Source organism: Temnothorax americanus, unplaced genomic scaffold (assembly GCF_048541705.1).
Source record: "Temnothorax americanus isolate GAGA-0224 unplaced genomic scaffold, ASM4854170v1 Scaffold32, whole genome shotgun sequence".
In the NCBI taxonomy this organism is placed as follows: Eukaryota; Metazoa; Arthropoda; class Insecta; order Hymenoptera; family Formicidae; genus Temnothorax; species Temnothorax americanus.
The window spans coordinates 1,814,136-1,841,959 of NW_027509464.1; the positions used below are offsets into that span (position 1 = coordinate 1,814,136).

The following is a 27,824-nucleotide window of genomic DNA, read 5'->3' on the forward strand; positions in this document are numbered from 1 at the left end:
TCCGTTGGCATAATTAAAAGGTTCTGCGGCTCATTGTCGTTTCCAGCATTTATATTAATTTTTATTAACGCTCGTGTTTGCAAAACTAAAATTGCGCCTCGATCTTCGTCTACATCTCGCGATGTACTAATTTTTTAAATTTCTGTTAATCGAGAGAGAGAGAGAAAGAGAGAGAGGCAACTAGAGAAAATTTAAAATAAAATAATAATAAAAGATTTCTTAGCGAAATATATTAATAAATACCATCAAATCCTGATGGCTATCTTCTTTGCGTTGTTGCGAATATATAGTTCCTTACAACGTTCGCTATGACACAAAATTTCCACGCTAATCATACAACACCACTATCCATTTCCACTTTATTGAAACGCCACTGATCGGAATTTCTGCAGCGGTAACATTTGTGAACTTGATGCCTGATTCTTGCGTAAGGGTCTTCAATCATTGCTCCCGTTCCCATCCAACAGCATTAAGTAGAATCGCCTGATGCGCGCGTCTTCCTTTTCCATCCTTTGAACCCGCTCACTCATCCCCGCGAAATAAAAGTCCGCGGATAACTCGGGAGCATGCATCGCCGCGTTGCTTTCCCCCCGGCTCTCTCGTTCTTTTTTTCTATTACGCCACATTTACCCGGGAAAATAATGCCCGTGCACATTTCACCCGCGTTATCTGCTCGCCAGGTTGCCCTCGACCCCCGCCGTCCCCGCTTTTTGTCGCACGCTGCTCGGGAGAGAAGGAAGAGGAAAAGGGGGTGAACCGTTGCCCCGAAAGCCTGCCAGTCGCGACGTGTCCTACGCTGACATCGCTATCTGAATTGAAACGGACTCTTCCAACGCGACGGTCTCATTTCGTCCCTCATAGACCCCCGAAACCCACTTCTACCCCCGCTCTCACGTCCCTTGCTCTTCGTTGATATCTCCGCCCGTCTGCCATTTATCTCGTCAAGCTCGCATGAAACGCTCACATGTTGGCAAACGGACGCACACATTATATATATGCCACAACGAACGATAAAAATACATACAGAATGCCCCAAAATTACGTTTTCTTTTATAGAGATTCTTTGACAATATCCAGTTAATACATCTTTAGAAAAAAAATATACCGTTGATCTAGCTAGCACATCTTTTTTACGTACATGAATAACAGCACTGTTACATCCGCGATATGACTAAAGACTGTACGCTCAACTTTTCTAAACAGATTGACAAGATTGCATGGAATTATCCTCTTAACGAGAGGTGAAAGAAAGAAGAGACGAAGTACACCGCCGTGACCACGAATTTGGATTTTAACGAGCGACGAAGATTGCTTAACGTAAATATCATGGTCTTGTTTTAGCCTCAAAGTCGTTAAAGATAAAATATTCAAAGGTGTTTCGAGGTAGATATGTATTAATGCCTTTCGCGCGAGAATATTCTTATATACGAAAATAAAAACCTTTAACTTCAGCATATTTCTCGGACACAGTATCAGTTTTATTGTAATTATATTAACATACAATTTCACAAATTATCTGTTGAGGCAGAAAAAATTACAGATTCTGTTTTTTTAAGCGAAAATCTGGCGCGAGATCATATTTTGCAACCTTTTAATTTTCGACATTAAAAGTTTTGGTTTAATTTTTTATCAATTCCGTAGAATTAACCAGAAAAGTCAGACCTTCTTATCCGGGTCTTTATACTGCTGAATCTTACTTTGCCGAAGTTCTTTAATCTTCAATAATAAATGCTCATTTAGACTTCTCATAAAATTTTCGATAAAGAAAGATTGATGGCAAGTTTATCGCAGAATCTACAGCTAAAAGAAAATATGGTAATCTTAAATCACAATCTCAGTATAAGTAAAAAGATGTAAAAATAGGTAATAATTTGAGTTGAAGAAAATTATTCGATGCTCGGTATATAAATCGACGTGACCCATTAGATCTCCTCTTATGTTCCGCGCTTCACACTGCGTCGTCTTCAGCAAAGCGCTCGCATTTATCTCGGTAGAAATACATGGAGCTTTCTGGCACAACGAACGTTATCCTTGTTTAGCTCGTCTATGCGACGTCATAAACAAACTGGAGGGAGATGTTGCCTTGTAGTGCGCGATGTATCGTCAAATAACAGTCGAGCTTTATCACACTCGACGCTAAGTCTTGATTTTCTGCGGGTCGTAGATCTATTAAACACAAAATTGCCTGTAACATCAAATCTGCGGCGCTGGCGTAATCACGTACCAAGACATAAATAAAATGTAATTAACACGCGCGAATGAAGAAACGATCTTGCGATTCTGGCGTACGTCACGTACTCGTACAAAAATTGAGACAAATATGTTATTAAACAAAATGTTATTAACGAATAAAATTTGTGCAAGAATTATTTCGAATGAGACGTAACACTGAGAATTTAGGACATAAAGGCGCGGGAGGGGACAGCGGCTCTGTGTAGAAGATTCGGTGCCAGGGGAGGGTTGACGAAGGGTCGAGAAAAGTGCAAAATTGGCAACTTGATGGAACTCGATGACGTCAGCGCCGGTTCGTTCCGATATGGAGGTAATGGGACAAAATAAAATCTTCGGGGAAGGTTGGACGTTGTTAGCCGGGGTGAGGGACGAGGAACACGGGCAGATGGGTGCATCAAGCGCCACAATGGCGGTCATCGCGAAGACGACAGCCGATATTCATAAATCATCCGATCGCAATACTTGCAAAATCACCTTTATTTAACACCCAAGTTCTTCTGATATATGCTTCGCGTACCATGTCCTGAATCTATCTTGAATATGTTATCTTATAAAATTGAAACTCTTGCTAGATTTAATTCCTATATATAAATACATTTTCCTTAATAAATACGGAATAATTCCTAAATAATACGGAACATTTCCTCATATAATATAATATACGGAAGAATTCCTAAATACTAGTAAATACATTTCCTTAATAAATATAGAAAGAAGAAATACTCATGGCCATAAAAATCTAATTTTATGAGCTGATATATAATCTGTAATCTAAAATCTTTTGTTAAAGAAATATTGACTTTAGTTGACTCAAAAACTGACTCTCACAATCTGAGGTAAAAGCACTTGTAACGACGGATGTATATATTTATTCTCGCGTCTTAAAATTCTATCTCCCAGTCGGGTAAACAGGAAAAAATAGATTACAACATAAAAAAGCGCTAAAAGTCAGGCGTAAAGGGGAGCATTCTTACGTATGATTAAGGCAAACATAGTTCCAACTGCAAATCCGAGAAGAACGTATTGTCTGCAGAGTTGCTCGTTGGAATTTATGCGCCAAAAATCCACCCTCTCAGCCGACTAACAATAATACGCCGAGATGGAGCTCCGTCAGTCGAGTAACAATAATCAGCAGATGGTTATGCTGCAGTCAGAAAGCCGGCGAGGAAGAGGGAAAGGAGGGATTGTTGAAAGACGCGGTTGGAAAAGACGAACGCGAAAGAGTGAGCGTCGCAAATTGAAACAAATGGGGACTTATATGCATCACGGGGAATTCCACAGTTTTACTGCCAGCTCATTTCATCTCCGACTAGCGACAGCGTGCTTTTATTGCTGTTACGACGTTATAGTCTTTCGCCGTTATTGTCACTGCTTCTCGAGAAACGTGTACCGTGTATTGCACCGAAAGAAACAGACACGGAGCATTGGGGTCGATAGAACTCCGAAGCGCTCCGAAAGAACGTGTCCAGGCGTGGCTGACCACTTTTGTTCGTTACTACTTGCAGCGCACGGCGCGGCGGCGCGGCGGGTCGTTCTCTCGAATAAAAGTTTAACGCGAGTGACTTTGAATGAGAATAAACTTTCGCCCATGAATTTTATAGTCTATTTGGCATTTTTTTGTTTAGCAAAAACTTGTTGGGACATTATTCTTTTATAAAATTTATTATATAAGTATCATTTAATTGACATGCACGAACATGTAGATGCTTGACTTATATATTCTCATAATTGTGTGTATCCATTATATTTCATATATATTATTTATAATACATATAAAAAGAGTTATATTTATTCATATTTTTACTGTTTAAATTCACATTAAAAATTAAATTTGCATTATACCATTTTATCAATACATATTAATTAGACAGAAAATGTTAAATTATTATTATACAAATGGATGACGGTATTTATTATTTGATATATTATCTTAAGCACCTCGTAATACCACGAAGATCTGTGAATACCTATGAGAGATTGCAGCTTTTCTGGTTTCCCGGTGAATAGAGGAAAATCGGATTGAAGGATAAGTCGCAAGTCGGATGACGTAAGATGAACAGAGATATTGGAAACAACAAGAGACAGAGACATCGCGCAATAAGATGTCGAGGATTAAATTACTAACTCATAAACGTATATATGAAATCTAAATCTTGAAAGAATTATTTCCACAATTCTAACACGCGGACGCCCTAGCTGCACGCTCGTAACTTCTCGTACCCAAAGAATGATTTGAAATTTCAATCGTCGAAACTAAATTTTCATGTAATTTTCGTGTAATAGTCTTCGACATTTATTGCCGAAAGTTTCAAGTGATCGCCGCCGACCCCGAAATGTTCTTACACACGCAACCAGTTCCTATTGCGATTAATCGATTTAAAGTACACGATTGCGCCGTGTAGCAAATGCCAAGAACGCCCGTTACATCGATTTAAACGTATGGAGGAAAGATATAAGGAATGCCGTTCCACTGCAGAACGAACTATAAAACTCACCTAAAGGATATCTATATACACTATACAGAACGTTCCATATCTACCACCTCTTTATCATCTGCCTCACCATCTCTTTGTCACTTATATGAAATTTCCGTTTGCGGAGACGCGGCCCTTTCGAAATGACCGATTCAATTGATATCGGGTTACCGATTCCGAGGGGAGGTCTATCGTCCCACCGGTCGATCCTGGCAAACAAGGGAAGTCAGATTCGAGGGATCACATCCTCGGCCAAGTCGTAACTTGACTGAGAGTAGATAGGTACTAGAACGGGAGGTCGACGATGCCAATGGGGTTACGGCAAAAGAAATGGCAAGCGAGAAATCGCCGCCGAGGCATGGCGGGAATAAAAGTAACGGGATAGATAGAAAGAACATTTCGAACTACTATCGCAGATGTAAACTTGCTATCGGCAACGGATATAGACATCGGCGCAGTCCCCGACGCGCTCCGGGATACTCCGGAGAATGTACGGAGAGGCAAACCACCCCCGTCGTTCCCGTCATTGTCTCGCGAACTTTTCGGCGGAAAAACTTGGCCGACGTCGTGGCGATACAGCGCGACAATACCTTTTAAAAGTTACATGCATTTCGCCGACGCGTCGGCTTCTTTCGCACACACCTCGAATTTCGGCTCGCCGTATATTGTATCCCGATGTCTGACTTTTACGGCTGGAATACGAGAATTATTCATTCGGCGAAGGCGGAGGTAGCGCATCGCCGCAAAAAGCACGAGGATCAAAACTTACCTTCTCTTGTTTTTCTCGTTCGCTTCATACCGCTCTGTTGCGAACTGCTGAATTATAAAAAACTTCATGAAATATATCAAATGAATAAATATGTATTTATTTTATAACGTAATAAAACGCGTAAAAATTCATAAAAGTTCAGATAATTAATCGTTCGTTCTATATCTATTTGCCGAATGACAAATGTAGATATAACCAGAAATTTTAATTCTCATTTTAAAACAAACTTTACGCCATTCGCAATTCCTTCTGCGTCGCCGAGTATCTCCCGAGTTCCACGAAACAATATATGTTTCCAGACGTCGTCAGAAAGAAAAGTAGTTTCGCCATAACAGAAATTAATTCGGTTTCGACTCTACGTATTCTACGTATTTCGCTTTCGTCATGTACGTACATCCTGCTGATTTCTAACAAGCATGACTCTTTTGCAAAGAGACGAAGCACGTACGCCGCGGAGTTTGTCAAAGTAATTCGAGCTTTCTTCAACGCGCGATTCCAGTCACGTACGACCAAGCTCTCGTCTTTACCTCCTTGGATCCTTATTATCCTATATCCGCAGTTATAATCCCTGTCCTTCCGGGATAACCTCGGCCGAGCCGTGAAATCGTAATAACATTCGGATTTAACGTCCTAATCATCCCTCGACGACCGAGCACTTCGCAACGAAAATGTCGGATAAGTACAAATAATTTTTCATTAGCCTGTCTCTAAAGCAGTATACGCTTATCGGAATAAAGGTCGTGCAAATAATCCCGTTAACTTATGCTTTGTAATTATTTTCAATTTCCGTGTAAAATATTTACGTCATGCTCTGAATCATGTGAGATAACTTATTGGTCTTATTACAATAAGGAAATTCGATGCAAATTATTGCGACATCTAAGTAACATTTATAACATTATTTTGTCAAGCTTGTCGTAATCTTCACAAGCATGTCGACTAAATTATCTTCGAATTCAAAATAGCACCGCGGCTTTTTATTCAACGTAGCATATATCAAGGTACGCCATATTAAAGAGAATGAAAATTATGCGACTTGCATTTAGTGCTGCATGAAGTAAACACGCAACTACACAGTGCTCCGCAATAAACTCCGACGATTTACGCGACGACGAAATATTCTCTACGTCATATTCGAAACTAAATTCGCGCAAATTTATTCACGATCCTTGCTAAACAGCTGTCGCATTCGAACGCTTTCATTGTCAAGGCTGTAATCAACTGTCATGATTTAAATGCCGTTACGAAATGATAAATGATTTACAATACGATTTACAATACTAACACTAAAAATTTTATTTTAAAACTAAAAACTTAATAACGCAGGACTAAATTTTAATATTTATAGATTGCAATCGCTATATTGAACGTGATATAAAAAGTTAATATAATTAAATTGTTAGATTCCCAGAGTGTACTCAAACTCATCGATTAATCTGATTAAAAAACGCATGTTTCGTTTCTGATTTCGTGACGCCGTAGCAGCACTATTATCCATCAGTATACGCGCATGTTTCGCTATTTGTAAAAAAAAAAGGAAGAGAAAAAGGGTCGTGAAAATATAACCCGGATGAATGTGGCAGTAAAGTAATTATTTCGTTGCTTCTCGTTTCTTGGATTATGCTTTGAATAAATCATGGCGACGTTCGAATATCCGCACCGGTCGCCGACGCGGCAGTGGCCCGAAAAACCATTCTCGTTCGCGGATAAAAAAGAGGGGAGAAAAACGGGGTGAAAACAGCATTTACGTGGCACTCCCGTATTTTTCAATTTGCTATGTATACACCTTCCCTCGTCGCGGCTTAACACGCTTTTTTTCTAAAATCCCTTTCATTTTCGAACGAGATTCCCGGCGCTATATCGCCCAGGATATATATGCTAACGAGAAAAAAAGAGACGCGTGCAATAGTGGACATATACGCAAAAGCGCCTAACGTTTCCGTATGTTTCGCTTCCTAATTCGACCGTATTGCATCAATAAATAATCAACTATACTATTGTGCGTCTGACATAAAAAAAGAGAAAATATTTGTATTCGCGCTTGGTATTCCACCGCGCGGTAATCTTGACTGCAAAGAAGATGCGCCACGATAAAAAAAAACGTCGAGAATTATTGATCCTTCGGTTTTTGCGCGTAATATTTATCTAGATATATCCATTTTTTTTAATAATAATAACTCAATTGAACATTTTTGTATCTTTCTGATCTTTTCACTGTAACTGTACTGCGCCTTTATGGAAAAAGCTACTGTGGTTGCGAAAAAAGCACACAAAACTATAGCAATTATTGTAATATTTACTATAGTTTAATGTACTTTTTTCGCAACTACAGTAGTATATTTCATAAGAGTGAATATCAGAATTGAAAAAAACTGCACGAAATTAAATGTATTAGCGCGACAGTCACTTTTTAATTCGCACTCTGCTCGAAAAAAGAATTCTTCTTTTCATATAAAAATCACAGAACTATTTTCCAATAAAAATTTGACTAATCATGACGAGATCTCTATTAAAAAGGGGTCGAAATTCGAAGTCGCGGATGCACGCGCATACCTTCGATACGTGAGTACGCACGTATACATACACGACCAAACACATAAGTGCACTTGCGCATACATCCCACCGTGCGCGTACCCGCTGGCGTCGTCTTACCGCCACATTTCTCGCAGTTACGAGAGTCGCGAATGCCTTTCGCGAATATGCGAGCTCATAGTACGCCATGCGGAAAGACGTACGCCCGTACCGTCGACGTCGTCGTCCTCGTCGTCGTCGTCGTCTCGACGCGACGTCATGTCTCCGTCGACGTTGTCGCATTGACGGAGCGATGCGCCCGCGCGGATGCACGCACGCGGTCGTAATTAATCAACCCGCGTCGTTTCGCCGTAATTCGCAAGGTTTTTGAACACGTAAGAAGAGTCAGTGCAGAATGACATAGGGAGAAAGGAAGGGAAATACAGATAGCGAGATACTGAATTGTTCGCGCCTCAATTCATCAGTCACCATATACGTATACAATAATTTCGTTCGTCGACGGACGGCGACAACGGTCGTATTTCTCTCCAAACGTACGACGTACGCGCGAAATTTTTTCGCGTATCCGCGTAATTTTATATATAACGTTTTATTGTCACTCTGGAAAATTTCCCGCGAAAATGCGTGAAACGGCCAGACACGGCGCGGGCGTGTCTCGTGCGTGCCGCTAATTCGTTAATGAATGGATGTGAGCTAATCGTAAGAGTGTCACGCGGTTTACTCTCATGTGGCTGTCATGGCTTAGAGTGCAACTACTGCCGAGTGCCGCGGGTTATTCATTTAATGATTAACTCGATGACTGGGCGTGGCAGATATTTCATGTCATTATCATTTTCATGTATCAATAATTAACTGAATGCAAATGCTATACTCATGTGTTTAGTTGAACGATTAATTGTCGAGTAAAAACCACTAGAAAATATATAAATAATATTTGTTGTGTAATTTTATTTGTACTTATTTCTTTAAAATGTATGAAGGAAAAAAAAGAGAGACAGAGAGAGAATGCGGGACTCAACGATTAGTCATGAAAAATCAGAATACTTAATTTCAACTTTTGCTCTTACTTTTACTCCTGAAAGATGTTCAAATATGTGATCAAATTATCATATATTCGAATTATGATCAAATTAGACTGGTTGCGGAATGCTGTCTGTACGAAATGTCTCTTATAGCAATATTCCTGTGCCTCATGTACGATCGCGTTTCCATATCCCAGCGGGAGCATTTTCACCTGGATGTATATACGCTCGTAATCCGCCAAGTGGAAAAAGGCCACCGTAAAATTCACGGGAAAAATTCTCGCGCTTGTCGCGACGAGCGAAAAAATTTAAGTAAGGTCGTTCAAATTGCTCGTATCATCTCCCGCGGTGTGTAATATCTATTATCGCTTTACATATTATATATTACGCGATATAATTGTGAGCTTGCCTTGGCCGATTTTATCCGCAAACTATAATAAAAAAAACCGTCTAATATTAGACGCCACAGAGAATCTAAATTCAACGGCCAAGTATTAGCACGTTTTGACAATTGTTAATTTATAAAGGTGCTATTTAAAGATCTCAATCTTTATTGAATTCTATGTCTTTTACAAACATTTATTTAACATTTATGTGTACTTTTCAATGTATATAGTTGTACATTTAAGAGCCTCTTAACTTTGCCTCAATAGAATGGTTCGAGATTATTTATCGTTGTCAAGCCGTCAATAATTTCGAGTGAATTGCTATTTGCGAATTGTTAGAGCTCGAACCGTCAATCGTGCTGACGCCGCGCACGTGTCATTAAAGGCGTGTTCACGCGAACATGCGGCGCACGCTGTGTACAGATGCCACCGTCACCGGTGATTTTCTAGTTACGGTCAAGCTAGAGACATAGCACGCAAATACTTGATATATATATATTACGAGAATTACAGAGTTTTTATATATATATATATATATATATATATATATATATATATATAAACCCTGTAATTTTTCCTTCATAGGCAAGTTGTCATTGTTATCATCGTATCATTATCTACTTTATACAGATATTTTGCGGATGTACATTTGGCTTATATTTCCAGCATACTTTGTAGACTTATACTTACGTATATAGTCTATATACGTCTATATATACTTAGCAAAGAAACGACTATGTACGCTTTTGAGAATTCCGTTTCCAAGTTAAAATTCTTTTAAAACGGCCGGAAGTTAAATGCATGATCATCATCGGGCCGATCGAACCGAGAAACGACGATCGTCTTCGGACGATGGCCGATTTCGCGCGATAGCCAATACTAGAGGAGGACTAGATTTCCGGAGGCGACCGATATAACGTGCAAGTTCTGTGCTTTCTATCGTCTGAAATCACGATCGCGCAGCCTGCTGACGACGATAGGTTCTCGAATCCGACAAGACCCGACAATTCGCGCGTATACGAACGGGAATCAAATCGCGCGACTGAGATTTGACTCTTGTTATTCGTTCCTCACAACCACTGTGATAAACGAGATGCAAGCATTTCAAAATGCGTTGCAAGAAGAAAAAACAAGGTACAATAACGTGTTTTTATCCTTTATGTCCTAAATTATATTTCATTTTATTTCGCTACATGCGCTCTCTATAGATACCCTCTTAAATTATTTCAATTTTGTTAATTGTTTGTTTGAATAATTATAATTTTACCTTTCTCAGTTCTACGCGATTGTTACCTTCTGTTATTAATAAATGTTTCCCTATTTTTCACTGTTTACAATTGCAATGAAATTTTGCTTCAGCTACTCTCTCAACGCACACATATAGCGAGCGCTCATGCCCGCCATTAATCACGATGCTCGATGCATACAGTTATGCATTTTTATCTCAAATATTTGTGATGCCGCGCATAACGTCATGATTAATTAATTACACGAAGTTCAAACAATGGCGGAGGCAACGGGCGTATCTTGCACGCTGAGCGAAGCGTTTATACCAACACACCGATATATTTCTGCATTTTTGTTACATGTCCTAGCCAAAAAGCATCTCTTTTTTGCGAGTATTCGGAATTAGCTTTTCCGCGCAATATGCAATGGTGCAGCCGCGAAAGCCGCAGTATACCACGCACCAGATTATATTAATTAATATAAACACGGTCAAACATAAACACGCACGTAAACAAAATCCTTTCGTATAGAAAAAGTATTATGATCAAATATACGCGATGTTTTAAAATCACCAAAGCATCGTCTCTATGTTTGTTTCATAAAAATTTCTTATCGTATAATAATTATTTTTTAATATTAAAGCGTTTCGTTGAGGATTATGGCGTCCCAATAAAATTTTGCTAAGTGAGAATTGCGCCCCTGAGTAAATTAAAAAAAATTGCAATTAAAAGATATACAAGTAGACATTCTGTGTGTATGCGGAAATGCACACAAAGCACACCGCACGTTTTTTCTACTCGGCAGAGGGATTCTGAAACGATGGTAAAAAGGGAACAAAGTCTCGAATAGTATGAATACGAGTATACAGCACGCTAAAACCACTGAAAAAAAGAATCATTATTCGGCCAGTATTTCAATTTACCCTCAACGAAACTGATACCACCCCCTAACTCTTGCCGGTGTAATTTTTTGTCGCGCCGATCGCGCTCGTGTTTCCTGTCGCCGATACATTGAAACAGCCAAAATATATCAACCTTTTTTCGTCGCAGTTCGTACAACGAGAGAGCTCCGTTAGCGCACGTTAACGACCTCAACCTGGCGCGGCTTTTTCTTCTCTGCCTTTCTCTTTCTCTCTTTCACCGTGACCCTCTTTCACTCTTCGCGAAAATGTCCGTCCACTTCGATATCTCTCTCTTTCGCCCTATCGTGATATTCGCCCTATACCGACCGTCTCTCTTCGTCGTCCCCCGATTTCAGCACATAGATTACGACCATCGGCACGCGCGTATGGCGTGCGCCCATAAAAACCGGCCATGTATAAAACCGTCGTGTTCCCGCGTGCTCGACGAGCGAGCATTTTCATCGGGCCCCTTCCATCACCTCGCGTCGTTCTTTTTCTGTGAGGTCCATCCGTGTCGCCCGTCAACGCCGCGCGGAGAAAAGCACGCCGGAGAACAAGAAACATAAAGAATGATGGGGTTGGCTAGCTCTTACTTATGTTTCCGGAGCCGGGCGCAAAATTTACACGCGAATTTCGAGTTAGCTTCAAAAGACCATGATGATAGACAAACAATTTTCTTCACATAAGAGTTTAAAATATATATATGAAAGAAACAATCGTTTTAATCTATTATACTCATACTTTTCATAAACTTTTAATATTAATTTTAATTAATTCTACCCCACTCCGTCTTTCTCTCGCCTCAATTTTCATACCAATAGCAATTATGAGAATACGCTCAGAAATCTCCCATAAATCCCTCAGAAAGTTTTGCAACGTTCTCTCTTAATCATTTCAGAAATAATCATTGACCATACGAATGTGTTCAATGATCATTAAAATAGTAATGATCATCAATATCCCGTTGAATACCTGCGCTGTCATATAAATTGCAAAATATTTTCAATTACGCTTTCTTTAGTTAAAAAAGTACGAATTACAAAGAAATTTTGGTTTTTTATAAAAAATTTTCCCCTTTTCGTGCACAAGATAGAAAACTACTCCGCGCGAGGAAATAAACTTTCGGTAGTGCTATAATTCTAACGTTGTCGTGGGCTTACCGTTGACGACAGCGATGATGCCGAGGACGCACAGTAGCAACGATCTCGCGCACATCTTAGCTCCTTCTCTTTTCGTCTCCCTCGGCGAAAGAAAAGCGAAGAGAAACAGACACGCGCGATCCTTATGTGGCTTTATCGAACATCGTTCGTCCTCGTCCTGTTAATGCGTGGGATCAATTCCTCGTCTGATCAGTCAGTCTGATCAATCAGCCGATAACGAGCGAGGAGACGTTTCTGAGGAATGCTGCGCCCGTCATCATTGTTGAATAATGCCGAAAATATCTTGAGTTAGCATCGAGATAAGATCGATTTCACCTTGCCTCCGATAACGATGACGACGATGACAATGTCTTAATTAAATATTCACGATCACGCAGGATCGTCGAGCAAAGAAGTGAGTTGCCACCGCAAAATAGCTGATTGCTAATTAGAGCTGATCGCATTAATCGGCTCTTAACCACCACGGTACCCGGAAGTACCTCGATCGAAATCCTATCTCGCCTGTCTAACTTGCCTGTCGTAATAACCCTGAGGCTCGAGCTTCCGAGCTTTCTCCTCTTTCTCGTCCTTCGTCTTCGGTATATGTCTCGTCCTCTGACGTCTTTCTACTCGCCTCCGTTCTCTCCCTTCTTTCTTCACCTTCCTTTTTTCCGGCGGTTGCTGCTGCTGCTGCTGCTGCTCCTACCGCTTCGCTTTCTTTCCTTTAGCCTTGGGACATGATACCCTCCCCGCCACGAATCTTCAGTCTACTTGTTTGTTCTAGATGACGTCAGCTCGCCGAAAGCTACCTCGCAATTCCTCACGGGCTAGCTTCCGGGATCCTCTCAACGTAACTTAGCGAAGTAAGTTGAAGTACCCCTTAGCGCAACTAGAGCTTCTTCTATTCATCAAATATAGCCGAACTTTTATCTTTGATCAAACCATCCGTTCGACGTGAAGGGGATGCGAAGCTTCAACTTAATTGCCTGCCTTTTTTCCCTCAAATAAAAAGTTACGACTTTCGTCTGGAATTTAATGGAGTAATTCCTTTACGTCTCCGTAAAAGTATAATTTTCTGGAGAATCGCCAAGTGTATATGGCTGTGACGCGAGTTAATCGCGCAAGTTCGCGGAAAACAAATGTCGGCGAGAATATCACGCGGATTCGCCGACTCGCGATTTTTCTTCGTGGAACTTTTCCCCCGCACGAAGTTTCGGAACTTGAATAATAGTAAGTGTTTCGTCGCCGGGATAAGTCTGGGGTGCGAGGACTATATTTTACTTATCACGCGTGACAACCGCGAGACGCTCCCGGCCACGGCGAGCTCGCGGCGCTTACTGAGCTTGCGGAAAAGCTCCTCGAGGAGCGTCCGCGAGATGAGAGCACGTTTCTCATCCCCACTTGGTGAACCCGCGATTACGTTGCGCGCCGTGCGCGCTGATTGGCCGGGCATGCGCCCGAAAGCTCGCCGAGTAACGTGCGTGCCCTCCTGGCACGGAGGGAGAAAGAAAAAGAGAGAAAGAGAGGGAGTGCGAGAGTGGAGAGGTGGGCTGGATGAGGGAGACCAGAGTAAAGGGGGCAACGAAACCTCTGCGATGCTTTTGGAGTACCGACTGCCGAGTAGTGTTGAAACGCTGTTGAAACCGCCAGTAGTGGGGCGACAACGCGACGGGAAGGAAGGAGAAAGGGAGACGCGCGCGATGCAGAAAGGACACCGGGTATATCGCGCGCTTCGCGCCGCTACCCGCGCTCGCACACGCGTCGAGCTTGCGGCAAAAGTTATGACCTCAAAGGGGTCGTTAACGAGCGCCCGCCAAATTAGTATAACGGTTCGCCCTCCGGTCTATCCTCTCCCCCTTCGCTCTCTTCAGCCTCCCCCTTGCCCCTACTAGTGTGTCCTTTCTCTACCTGTCTACACGCAGCTATTTTTCGACCGAACTCAAAACGCAAGTACTATCCATCATCTGTCTATCGACTGGCCCAAGGCAAATAGTACGCACATTGTCTATATTGATTCATTACAGCTCGTCCATTTTATGATTGATTACTATGATAGTGTCTGTAATTGGTATCGCAAGATATGACGGGTCGCCCTTTTTTCTCGAAAATTTCGGTAACTACAGATACAGAATATTCCAACAGAGAAAATCTTTTCGGAACGTTTTTATAACGAACTTTTCGCGCCCTTTTGATGAGAATAATCTATCCTAAAAGATTAGTACAACACTTATTTGAATTATCCAATGCACCATAACATATCTGAATGCAATGTACAGAGGAAATCTATATTAACAGAATTTGTGTAAAATCTATAAATTCAATTAGATGAACAATATAAATAATTATACTTTTTCATCTTACAAAAAATTTATCGCTGTAATTCATAATAATCAATTGATTGACAATAGCGTTACACTTTTATGATTATCGATATTCAGAATACCGTTTTTGCTTTCCTCAGTTTTATTTTACGCGAGATTTTACGTATAATATAAATCATGTGTATCTCCTTTTAGATTTAGCAAACTTTATTATTTAGAGTGATATAATCACAAATACCGACATACTATCTATACAAAATGGCATTATGCATCATACACATAAAAAGTATTTAGAAATATTAAAAAATTAATTATCCAATTACTCGTTTAGCGTTACACTTTTATGATTATCGATATTCAGATATCGTTCTTGCTTTCCTCAGTTTTATTTTACGTATAATATAAATCATATGTATCTCCTAAATTTAGATTTAGTAATCTTTATTATTTAGAGTGATATAATCACAAATAGCGACATACTATCTATACAAAATGGCATTATGCATCATACACATAAAAAAAGTATTTAGAGATATTAAAAAATTAATTATCCAATTACTCGTTTAGCGTTACACTTTTATGATTATCGATATTCAGATATCGTTCTTGCTTTCCTCAGTTTTATTTTACGTATAATATAAATCATATGTATCTCCTAAATTTAGATTTAGTAATCTTTATTATTTAGAGTGATATAATCACAAATAGCGACATACTATCTATACAAAATGGCATTATGCATCATACACATAGAAAGTATTTGGAGATATTAAAAAATTAATTATCCAATTACTCGTTTAAAACGTATTTTTTCTTATTCTCATATATAATATAATAAAAAGATAATAGATTATAATAATTTGCCAAAGCATCCATCCTAACGTATGACTTGAGCACTTTTTGTGATACTTTGCGTCGGTCATGATACTTTTCGCCGCAATCTTCTCATGAGAGACGTCGTTACTCTCGAAATTACTTTCCATTACGCGAAACTTGGTAACTCCCGAAAGAAGTAAAAGTAAGAGCTTGGACGGCGAACAGGCGATGGACGTCGGTCCAACAGCCGCCGTTGGATTTCGTGAGCGACAACTTCGGAAATGCCGGCGACATCGCAGACGCTAGTAGTGCAGTCAATATATAATGCGCGACGTGCTCCTGCATTTCAAATTACCCGCACAGTACTACCGTGCGACGAACGTGATGCGAACGTCGCTTCCCGATGCTGCCGATCGCCCGCCAACAGCAATGGTGTGACACTATGAATTCGAGCGATTTCTCTTACTCTTGTCTCTCTCTCTCCCTTTCTCTTTCTCGCTCTACATTGCATATTGCATTTGGATAATTATCATCCCGATTTTAGATATAATACTCAAAACTCTATATTTATATATATTATCCATATGTTATTTCATTAAAACTTCACATTTTAGAATTGTTCAACAGAATTAAACGAAATTTTAAATAACATATTAACGTACATACGAATAAGTAAAGTACTAGAAACTTTTTTCTATTCATATCTCATTACTTGCTTTATTAATATATAATTCAACTTTAACCTATTTCTTCATATATATGTATGACTTTTAATTTTATATTATTTATAGCATTTCATTAATCACCTTAATGCCAAAGCTCCGATTGTACTATCGCGCATGTAGTAATTGTCAATTAATTCACGTACGTCGTAATGGTCGAACTTAGAATAGAATGGGCGCCGTGCCTCTAGAGACATAAATAATTATCCAATAGCGTGATAATGTAGTAGTAAACGCATGTGCACTGCCAGACAAGCATTGCCAGATTCACAATGGATGACACCTGCATCAATTGAGACGGTAATCTTTCTTACGTCTCGCCAAATATTCGATAATTTAATTTAGTGATTTGCGATTGGTAAATTGGCAAATCGAAGTAGAACTACTCAACAATTTAGCTGACACATTTCATAGATATTCTTGCTAACATTCATATAAAATGACACAAATCAAATTTTGTATTATTTTCGAATTAATTAACAGCAGATTTCTTGTAATTACATTTATTATAATTATACTTCTCATAATAATATTTATATTCAATTAACGAGCCAAATTTAGTTTTCATATATTTATATCGTTCGTAATATCCTCTGTACGAACGTAATTAGCCAGTGCATTAGCTAGAGCTAAAGGACAAAGCCTGTTAACGAAAAAGAAGCGCCTCTTGGAAGGAAGAAAATGTTTACAAAGCACCGTACGTGAATCGTACGGATTGGCGTCCGACGAATGGAAGAATTTCAACTTCAAAGAGAGAGAGAGTATTAAGTTTGTGATTTGCTGTCTGCCTGTCCGCGGCACAAAGCAGGCGAGTATAATAGCGAAATAGAAAGCTGCTTTCTCGCGACGTCGTTAGTCGTTCGACGTGTGCCTCGCGATGAATACTTAGAAACGCGTGAACCATAAATAAAAAACGAAAGGCACAATTACGAGTACTCGCCAAGTTGGAGCAATCTTAACTATTCGTCGGCCGATCGAGTCCATAATTCGCGTTTCAAAGGGCCGACATTTTTCCGGGCGATGGTTTCAGCAGACTGCGGCTGATAATCGAGAACGAGGAACGTGCTCAACGAAGATGAATTCTCTTTCCGTGCAAAAAGATTTTCGCGTTTACCGTCGTCCCGCGCTTTGATCGACGTACCGTCAAAACGACGTTTCACTGTCTCATTTCGATTCTGTTTTACTTCGCCCGGATATCGATAATCCTCCAGTTTTGTTCCCGGCCGAGCGCACACCTCCGAGTTCTTTTTCCCTCCTGCCGCCCCCTCCGGGACCAATTCTCAGTCTAGCATGGAATACTTATACTGAAGATGAAAGAAAAGATCCAGTCATTAACTGTCGTCGCGCCGACAAAAGGAGATACGCGCATAGACGCGGAAATACGGATGCATTTTCTACTTAATTCCGTAAAAAACGAGACGGTGCCAAGAGAAAAACGAGAAGCAATAAGAAAATGTCAATAGTAGAGAGTAAAATTGCAGTCGGTGGTTACACTTGTCAGGTGTAAAAAAAACGCACCCTTCCATTTCTTCTTTCCCCGCAACACTGCGCGGGTATAATAAAGTCGCACCGTTTATCGCTCGTTTCTAACTTACAATTAATGGCAAATTACTTCCATCAATTCCACCAATAACATAATCGAGAAAAATAACAATAAAAGAGTTCTATAATTCCCGTGTATAATTCCTATTCGAATGAACTATAAAGATGAATGGCATAATGCATTCGCGTTTAAAACGCTGCAGACTCGAACCATCTCCGATTACGAATGCGGCGAGCAATTCACGCGTCCGATGATAATTGAGCTCTCCGTCAGCCGATTGATTTGTGTACAAAGTGGGAGATTCTCATCGTTTATACACGTAAAGTTTCCCGCGCAGCTTATCCAGCCACGATACATGCTCGCCGACGATTATCGTGACAATTTCATTTCGCATTATACTGCCCGCGCCCGCGCCGCCCTGCTCTCCGTGCCGACTGGCCAATGACTTCGTACCGGCCGAAAACTGCCCCTCTCGCATCTCCGATCGGACACACCGGCGCTACATTGGGTAAATTTCCCTTCGGGACGTGTTCCGTGTGTATCGAAATCCTATTTAATCGAAATTTCGAATGTGCGTTTAATCCATCCCCGCGATCACCTCTCCCGCAAAACATCCCCTTTCTGCAACAATCATCTCTGTCGCGTGCAAATGCGCTCGCAAAAAAATAAAATATCTCTCCCTGTAGCCGATATGGGCCTGAAACCTGCGATGGACGGATTCAAAAGTCGGAGCACTCGAGGCCAAATTGCCGTTAACGTTCTCCCGCCGGAAACTGCGCGATTTTCAAAGCGATTTTTGTATCCGGTTTTCAAATTTATTGACAGAAAGTTTTAAACAATACACGTGTCGAAAGCTATTAGTTTTCTTTTTTTCGGACAATAGAGTTTATCTAGAGTGTACCCCGATGAGCAAGTATAACGGCAATAGCTATTATTGAATCAAAAATTACACCGGCGATAAATTTTACACATTTTTAACCAGACTTGCAATCAAAATATTATTAATGTTATCATTATTAATGCTAACCAGATGGTACGTGATATACCATATGATTAGCATACGCTAATAGCGAGAGATCGGAATAATAACGCAATCGGTTCGTCCTAAGCGAAACGTTTCTCTTTACTTATCAGAATCGCCATGGTGCGGCGTACCGACGGGGATGCATACATTTCAAATCGAGGATTGCAATAACACGCGCATTGTTGTGAGAATAAATTCCAGGTCGAATTCTCTCAGCGCGTCACGCCACGCCGATCAGCGGTTTTTCCACGGCGCGTCCGCAGCGGTGAGTTCGAGCGAAAGCAAACGAGCGCGACGAGCGCCGGCCAATTGTCTCGGCGCCGATCAATTCAAGCCGGTCGATTATATTTTCCAAAAATGCAAACGACTCTATAACGCGTCCTCCCTCCCTCCCCTCCCATCCCCCCCTGAATCCTCTCTCTCCCTTTCCCTCCTTCTCTCGCTCTCGCTCCCGCCGTTTTTTTTTCTTTCAGGCAAGAATTTTTCAATATTCGCTACACTTCCCTCGGGATGTTCCGCGTATCGATATTCCATTTCGTCGGGAATTGAGCGACCGACGTACGCGGCGTGGTGACAGAGAACGAGGGATAGGCGGGAGGGGAGGGCGAGGCCGTGGAAAAAGGACTCGCCACGCCATCCGGCTGAAAGATGTGACGAGACCATCGTTTACCTTTATCGTCGTCCTTACTTTCGTCATCGTCATTATATCGGATTATCGCCATGCCACCCTAGGTGCAGCGAGCGTATTTCCTGGCTGCTCTATTTGCTGCCGCGAGAGTTTATCGGAACGTAACGCGTCTCGGCGCGGCGCGGCGTCGCGTCGCGTCGCGTCGCGGCGACGATCGAGCCCGCGGCGAGAAATGCATAAACGACACATTTACGTAAGAGTTACAATGCACATGGCTCGGATACAATCAAGCACAGTTGCAGCTGCAGCTAGAAAGAGCGCGGTTTCATTTCTCACGCCTAACTTTTCATTGAAATCAATCACCGTTGGCTGAATGCCCTAATATTCGCAACCGCGCGAATGCTCCTTCATTTCTTGGGCAATATAATTTTTTTTAAAATTAATACAGATTTAGCAACAAAATTGCGAGCATTTCGTATACAAAACGGCGAAAACAAAAAAAAAACGAACGAATCTGACGTATAAAGCCTTTCAATTCGCTGTTCTTTTTTTCCTATATAGGGCTTGCTTTGTACTAAAATTCGATAAATGAAATTAATGCACATGGTGCTTCCACATGGCGGAGTTACCGCACGAATTGATTTCATCTCCAATTTCTGCACATTTCGTCGTGGCTTTTAATTTTGTTTGATTTTTTCCCGCGCGCAGACTCATCCTGTACCGCGCTGCCGCTCTCTCCGCCGCCAGTAATCTTTTATCGCCCCATAACACGCTCGCGGCTGCATCATTTGCGCATTTCTTTTTTCCATTCGTTTATTCTATTTGCATGCGACAAGGATTTGCTTGCCTGTGCTAATAAATCACCGGTATCCCTCGGTCTGCCAGGACAAAACAAGCCCGGCCGCTATGCGGCTTGAAATCTACAGGGTGTCCGATAACCATTGTACGATATTTTAACAGCGTACTCGTGAAATTAATTAGAGACGGATATCCCAATATGAAAATGTCAATATCACAAGAATTTCCGAGATATAAGTTGACGGTATGTATCAGTTGTATCGCACGCCTTCAAATAACCGTGCTTCCACGCATACTGATTTTCTGTTTCCCAACGAGATATTCATCGAATTTTCCGTCATTTTAGTTTGTCTCAAGAGAAGTGATAAAGTTGAGTTGTCAATAAATATGAAAATGGATATTAAACATTAAATATAAATCGGCGCATTATAAAAGAATAAATGTGATTACTAATTATATTGGCGCGTTCTTTATTAAATAAATTTGTTGGACTATATATATATTATATGCCTAGTCATTGAAATATTTCTCATTCTCCTTCTATTTCATGCTTGACATTTAATCGAAAAAAATTTTGGAACGTTGTTGTTCTTACACTAATATATACAATATTTCTATTAATTCTGAAAGAATAGAGAACCCAAAGTTTTATCATTTTTAAGTGACAAATAATAATGGAATTAATTTTCACCGAGCTTTTACTTAAGTTTACATTTATAAAACATTTCCCATTATTAATTTTTTTATTTATGCTTGCAAGTTTTTCTCACAAATTTCAGGCAATTATTATCTCGCAATTAGTATTCGGTCGACTATGACGCCAAAATGTATCAATGAAAGATGTAAGATAATGAATAATGATTCTGAATTTTGTGCAATCTCATACGGGAAATCAACAAATATTCCAAAATTAAATATATTAATATAGAACTGTATTCTCGAGCCCATTCATTTTAAAGCAACGAAAGGCAACGTGAAGTTTTATCACATTTATCCGTGATATTTTTTTCACAGATCCATTACCTTAAATTAAAATAAAGGATAATTCGTCACTCACCAACATGCGACGCGCAACGGCGGAGTTGTGACTACGTTGTGTGTTCATCTGTAAAATACAAATATAAAATTTGAACTACACACACACGACGTCGAAAATAATTATAATATCTTTTTAACGACTGTTGCACGATTTCAATTTTTTATTTGTTACTTCTTTCATGTATACATTAAATAATGTAAATATTTTTCCGAAAAAGATCTTTCTTTTTCAAACTTCTGTAAAATTTTTGTAAATAAAAATCTAATTCATGTATAAATAATTCAAATAATTTGTAAATCTTAAGTATATTATAAATACATGTATCAAATATAAAAATACGTTATTACATACGTATTTGTAATAAAAATTAAATTATGTATTAATTAAGTATTTAAAAAAATCACAAAGGAAAAAATCAAAGAATATTTCATATTTCATCTCACGGCGTGTAAAGTAGTGCGCTAATAAATGACACGAACAATTAATTCCACATAAATATAAATAAATAATTAAATTACCTTTGGGTTGCTCCGTCGTCGCCCGATGCCTCTCTGGGCCTCCTCCTCCTCTCAGATTCCCTCGTTGCCGGCACGCACGCACACTCGCGAGAACGCGGTTAATTACGATCGCGCACCAATTACCGGAATCGATGATCGCGCGTTTCTTCGTACGGCACTCCCGACGTTAATCGCCCGAGACGCCACAGACGGAGACGCATAGACAGACGGAGCACAAGCTCAGCGGGGCGGGGGGGGGGAGCTGACAGATTCGTGGTAAGGTGGGCATACCTACTCTCGCCCAGTGGCACCTTAACCTTATGCTCCGTCTATACACGTCTATACGAGACGCACGACACACGCTTTACTACGCCACAACGCGGATCAAGCGAGGCGAGAGAGGATCAATCCCGCCAAAACTACGATAGACGCGCAACGCAAGGCGCAAGTCACGCGAATCGGCCGAGACTGTCCCTCTGTCGACCGCGCCAGCGCGACACGGATCTCGATCGAACGATGACGAATCGTCGACACGCATAGAACCTGGCTGTGTTATACGCGACCGCGACCGAGCAAACTCACGACTCACGCGATTAAACGCCTCGCCACTCGAGATCGGTCCGCTCCGTTCTCCACTGCTCCCGACTCCCGACGCGACGTTCCGTCATGGCCGAAGCCGAATCGCCGAATGGTTCGGAGCGGGGAGGCGGGGGAGCGGCACTTCGGTATCACCTGACACTACGCGAGTCAAGTAGACGATTAAGCAATCGAGACGCAACTATCGATCCGAAAAAACGATCGACTCGTACGATCACACTCGCGACGCAGTCTAAATGCGAACGCACGTACATACATATTACTAACGATGGATACACTGCGGCTTTTCCATACAAGTCACTTACTCGATCTAGCGAGTCACACGTCGTCCCGAGCGCGTTTGGCGCGCGAGCGTTACGTTCGAATTGAGGAGGCGTACGGCGTATACGCAGGGAGCGCGGCGAGCACTCGAACCCAGACGCCGCGGCGCCGTGCCGTTCGAAAACGATTGTCGCCCCCGCGCCCCGAAGTGAGTCGGGCGAGTACAGCGAGTACCGCAGTCCGCACTCCGCAGCGAAACGCGAAACGTTGCGGCGATGAGCCGTGATTCGATTCAAATGGAGAAATTGAAGGAAATATCTGGACAGCCACCGGCTCGACACGTCGCGACGAGTCGTTCAGATCGTCAGTCGCAACTCGCACGAGTCGGCCGATCGTGAGGTGAGTTGAAGCGTCTGTAAGGCGCGATCTCGCACGGTACTTATCGCGGCGCGGGCGTCTCGAGAGCCTATAGGTATACATGTATGACGCGGCGAGGTATGCGGCACGCGCCGCTCGGAGCCTCGTCTCGCGCGAACTATTAACGCGACCTTGTTTACGCGATAGCGCGCGTCGAGCCGTAAATAATTGGTGTACGTGTGTGCGCCGTGCGGGGTGCGTAAGCTCCGGACCGTTGCCGGAACGAGACGGTCGACGCTACGGGATACAGGTATACACAACGCTCCTTCCCTCGCATCTTCGCAATTAATCTTGGGTAGATTATTACCGCGCCCCCCCCCCCCCCCCCGCGTCGCCTTTCTCGGTCTCGTTAGCGGGCTAGTCCCGCTCGATCGAGAAGCGTGGGGTATTATTCGAATATGTTACAATTTATATATATGTATGCATGCGGAAGAGACCGCGATTGTGTCGTTTTGATTGATCAAGAGAGAGAACGAGTTTTTTGATACTTTGTTCCGCCAACTTAATTTTGTTCTTCTCTCTCTGTAATATATTAATTTGATTTGATATTATAAAAATCTTGCTTGTTTGTTAAAATTGCGCGATTTCGTCGGGAATATGAAAGTTTATATGAAAGATGATAACTATAAGACGCACAAAGATATACTTTATTCCTCAAATAAACGTTTTTAACATAATATATTTGTAAGTAAAGTAATTACTTATACGTAATACCTATGCAAACGAAACTGGGAAACAAAATCAGTTGAGTAAAAAATTATCTAAAATAAAAATAATAATTGAAAAATTGATATACATAGCTAGGGCTCGAACTTTGCGAAATATTAGCGAGCGCTTTGATTTTAAAATTATCTCGATATTGAGAGATCTTCAGTTTTAATTAATTCTCAGAATATTATATAATAATTGCAAAAGATTATGTTTTATAACGCCAACAATTGCAAGATTATTACATTGAAATGTCATGATTATTCGTACACGCCTAATAAACGCAATTATTTCGTATATAATGCGAAAAATGAACGTAAAATAATTATACCGAAATTTTTATTATTTTTGTGTACATATACTTCTTTGTATTTCTTCTTTGTAAGTTGAGGCATATGTTTCAGTTTCAAGACAAGGACAATCTGCATGGTGCAGAATGCACACACACACACACAGCGAACTTTTCACTTAGATCGACCGGCCGGTGATACTTGCGAAGGAAGTAGCGAGAGCCTCAACTTGCCCCTTAAGCGACCGCCGATTGCTACTTCGAGGTATCGTACTTTACGTGATTTTTTGTCTTCCCATTTTTCTTAAAAAAAAAAGCGAAAATTTTAGGAAAAGAAAAGATTGATTGCTATTTGAAATTCAGCATCGAATGCTGACATTATTCGTTTATTGACTTTATTTTTATTCTAACTTGCTCTTAATTCGTTCATGACTTATTTTAATTCATTTTAACATATTGATTGAACAATTATAACACAAAGAGGAGAAATGTGATAGAACCTTCTGTAAGTTAAAATTTTAGTAAGATAGATCGAAATTAATTGCGATACGATTCTAAATAATGCGAGTTAGTTTTGTATTGCGACGACGACGATTTAAGACGCGACATATAGGGCGACGTCGCGCACCGAAATAAGCATGATCCACGACGATCTCCGAACGACACGTTTTATAAGCACGTCGCGCGGATTTTTCAGCGTCCTTTTCAGCGTCATAAAATTTCTTAGCAACTCGATCCCCCGCGCGAACGTCGCCGCGCGTCTCTATTCGTCCCTCTCCAGGAAGAATAATCTTGCAAGCTGAAAAGGGGACGCGGAATGATGACTCAGTCGGTAGCTTTGCAAGGAAACCCGAAGGCGACATTTTAACAGCATCGCCGGATGTTTCATATCCTCCCTTTGTCTCCGTCTTGGATATGCGTACGTAACTTTACGTAGATCCGCGTGTGTACAATGAGAACGAAAATCGATATGAATCAAAGCGAAGTAATAGCGTTTTTCATTGGCAGAACTGGTGCGCACTCAGTGCACATTAAGGCCGTTGTACACTGATTTAATCTCTAATATTTAAAGTAAAATGCAAATATTTTGACTGATAAAATACCTAGTACATATTTTACCAAATAGTGCAATAAAGAATATTGAGGATGATTTAACCCGTTTATTAAACATACACATTACGTTGATTTGTGTACAACGGCTTTAATGTGCACTGAGTGCGCACCAGTTCTGCCAAAGAAAAACGCTATAAGAATGGCAGAGTGTCGTTATAGTTGAATAGAGTTTATTTTAAGAGCTTCTTCCGCGCGAATTCCGACTACAAAATGGGATCGAAAATTCTGAAAATGATCTTTGAAAAAGGGAATTTCCTAGGGACTAATATTATCGTAGAGATAATACTAAGAAAATTAATATACTCTCTCGGTAGCTTTTAATGGCTTTTGCGACACGGTTGTTCTTTGTGGCCAAGTTGCGTCCAACTCGCACAAACGTGCAAACGAATGTGGTAAACGCGAGGTAGAATGCATACGTGAGCACATACGAACGTCTATAGCCGCAGGCCAGCCACGCAAACATATACGCTGAACCGGCTGAACATTCGCAAAAACATCGCACACGCGAGAGACCTCGTGAATGGTTTGCGGACGTGCATGAAGCACCACCATGAGTGAGAAGCTCTTGTTTAAATCCTTCTTGGAGCCAGGAAGTCGCTCCATGAGTTTCTCACGTGATTTCCTGGATAACATTTCGAAGTAAATAAATCCTCGGAAAACCGCGTCCACAATTCATGGAAAATTTTACTTTCTTCACAACATCTCTGTCGTTTAATTTTATCCTCTCGTTAATAAAGAAATGGAATAAATCTGGGCTTTTTTAGATGTAAATTTCTATATTTTATTATATTAATTAACAGATTAATAATCTTGTTTGTTAACTTTTATATTTTTTTAAAAGATTAGATGAGAAAAAAGATTAGAGATAATTGATATCTTAATGTATTATAATGGTATTCAAAATACGAATAAAATTAGAGAGAGGAGTTTGAATCGAGGAGAGGACGAAATTAGAATTCACAAATGTAGCAGATCATTTTAAAACGCGTCGCGAGTAATCCTTAATCTGCAATTGAACGGAAACTTAATGGCGGACCATCGGATTCCATGGAATGCGGCACAGCAACCACTTGGCAATCCGCTCAAATACGCTGCATCCGCGCGTCCAGAAGCCGATCGGACTGCCTATCTTCTGTTCCATCTCACAATCCGGCTCCACTCGGTACACCTCCCACGGTATCCTCCTCCCGATGGTCGTGGGAAACCACATCCTCTGGCGTGACTCCAAATTGCGTGCAAAACCATCGGTGGTAAATGCGAATCGAGCGTCGGGGAGGAGAGTGGATGGATGAAGGGAAAGAGGGAGGGAGAGAGAGAGAGAGAAGCAGGAAAAGGCTGCTGTCGATCGCGATCGATTGATCCTAGCCGTCGTACGTTGAAAGGCAATTAATCATTAATGACCTGCCGTAAAAGAACGACGCCGGCTTTTAACAAGAGAACTTTTGAAGTGCGGGACGGTGTACGGTGAAGTGTACCGTAATTCGGCGATACAGCTAATTCGCTGATAACGAAATTCGCAGCTGTTGTTCTTACCATCGGAAAAGCGCATTTCTTAAAACCGTTGCCTTGTATTCTTCTAATGCTTTATTTAAACATCTCACTTATATATATTCTTGGATAAAAAAAAATCGATTCTTCTCAAATTAATAAAGTAACAGACGTGAGGAAACGGTATTATCGATTTAACTTGAGACTTCAATTTTCTCGTAACTCGAAATGAAATGAAACATTGACATAGTCGTACTTTATAAATTCCACTTGTTGCCGTAAGTTACACGCGAGCGTAAAGCTCGGGAATGTGACGGCCCAATCGTGTCTTTTCCGCGATAATTGACCGTGCGCAAGTGCTTCACTGACAGCCCAATTACGCGCGAAGATACTTACAATCAAGCCAATAATTGTCGTCTACTGCCGCGGATAGCACCGAGCTGCAATATTCGCCGACGGCGGCCGATATATCGGCGCGGGCGGTGGCAGACGTAATTAGCTCGACGCCCAGCACTGCTTCTAGATTTCAATTTCGTGCCACGAACACGGCGGATTACTGATACACGACGACCTTTCCGTGACGCCAGAGAATAACGGCTCGCGGTACTAATCGTGACTTTCACGGAAACCTTTTGATTACGACGGTCGCTAATTCGAGTTACAAATGAGCTCGTCTCACATTATTTCACAAATGTGGCATCGTTCGATGACAAAATCAGCAATTTAAATTGCCGATGGTATATTAATACATATAATTCATCATAATACACGTATGTGGATGTCAGGGACATCCAATTCGTATCGAATAATTCATGGTTCCTATTTTCTTTTATACTCAAGAATCACTTTAGGTAGATCACATTCCGATGTTAATACTGCGC

General features: G+C 41.0%; 1 protein-coding gene and 1 long non-coding RNA gene across 6 annotated transcripts in view; one reads left to right on the plus strand and one right to left on the minus strand.

Annotated features, from left to right (window-relative positions):
• The window catches only part of Carpa (Carbonic anhydrase-related protein A), a 131,342-nt gene extending 117,305 nt beyond the window's left edge, over positions 1 to 14,037 (minus strand). For 2 of the 3 annotated variants that reach the window (XM_077413189.1, XM_077413188.1), the window contains exon 1: positions 12,704 to 14,035. In XM_077413189.1, coding sequence (XP_077269315.1) covers positions 12,704 to 12,758 — 55 coding nt within the window. In that variant the 5' untranslated portion in view covers positions 12,759 to 14,035. Of the gene's footprint in view, positions 1 to 12,703 lie in introns of all 3 variants that reach the window. The other variant, XM_077413187.1, reaches the window with a different exon arrangement.
• An 8,765-nt stretch (positions 14,038 to 22,802) lies between these two features.
• The window catches only part of LOC143901155 (uncharacterized), a 67,478-nt gene continuing 62,456 nt past the window's right edge, over positions 22,803 to 27,824 (plus strand). For all 3 annotated transcript variants that reach the window (XR_013258005.1, XR_013258006.1, XR_013258004.1), the window contains exons 1-2: positions 22,803 to 23,327; positions 24,458 to 24,607. This is a non-coding gene — a long non-coding RNA (uncharacterized LOC143901155). The remainder of the gene's footprint in view (positions 23,328 to 24,457; positions 24,608 to 27,824) is intronic.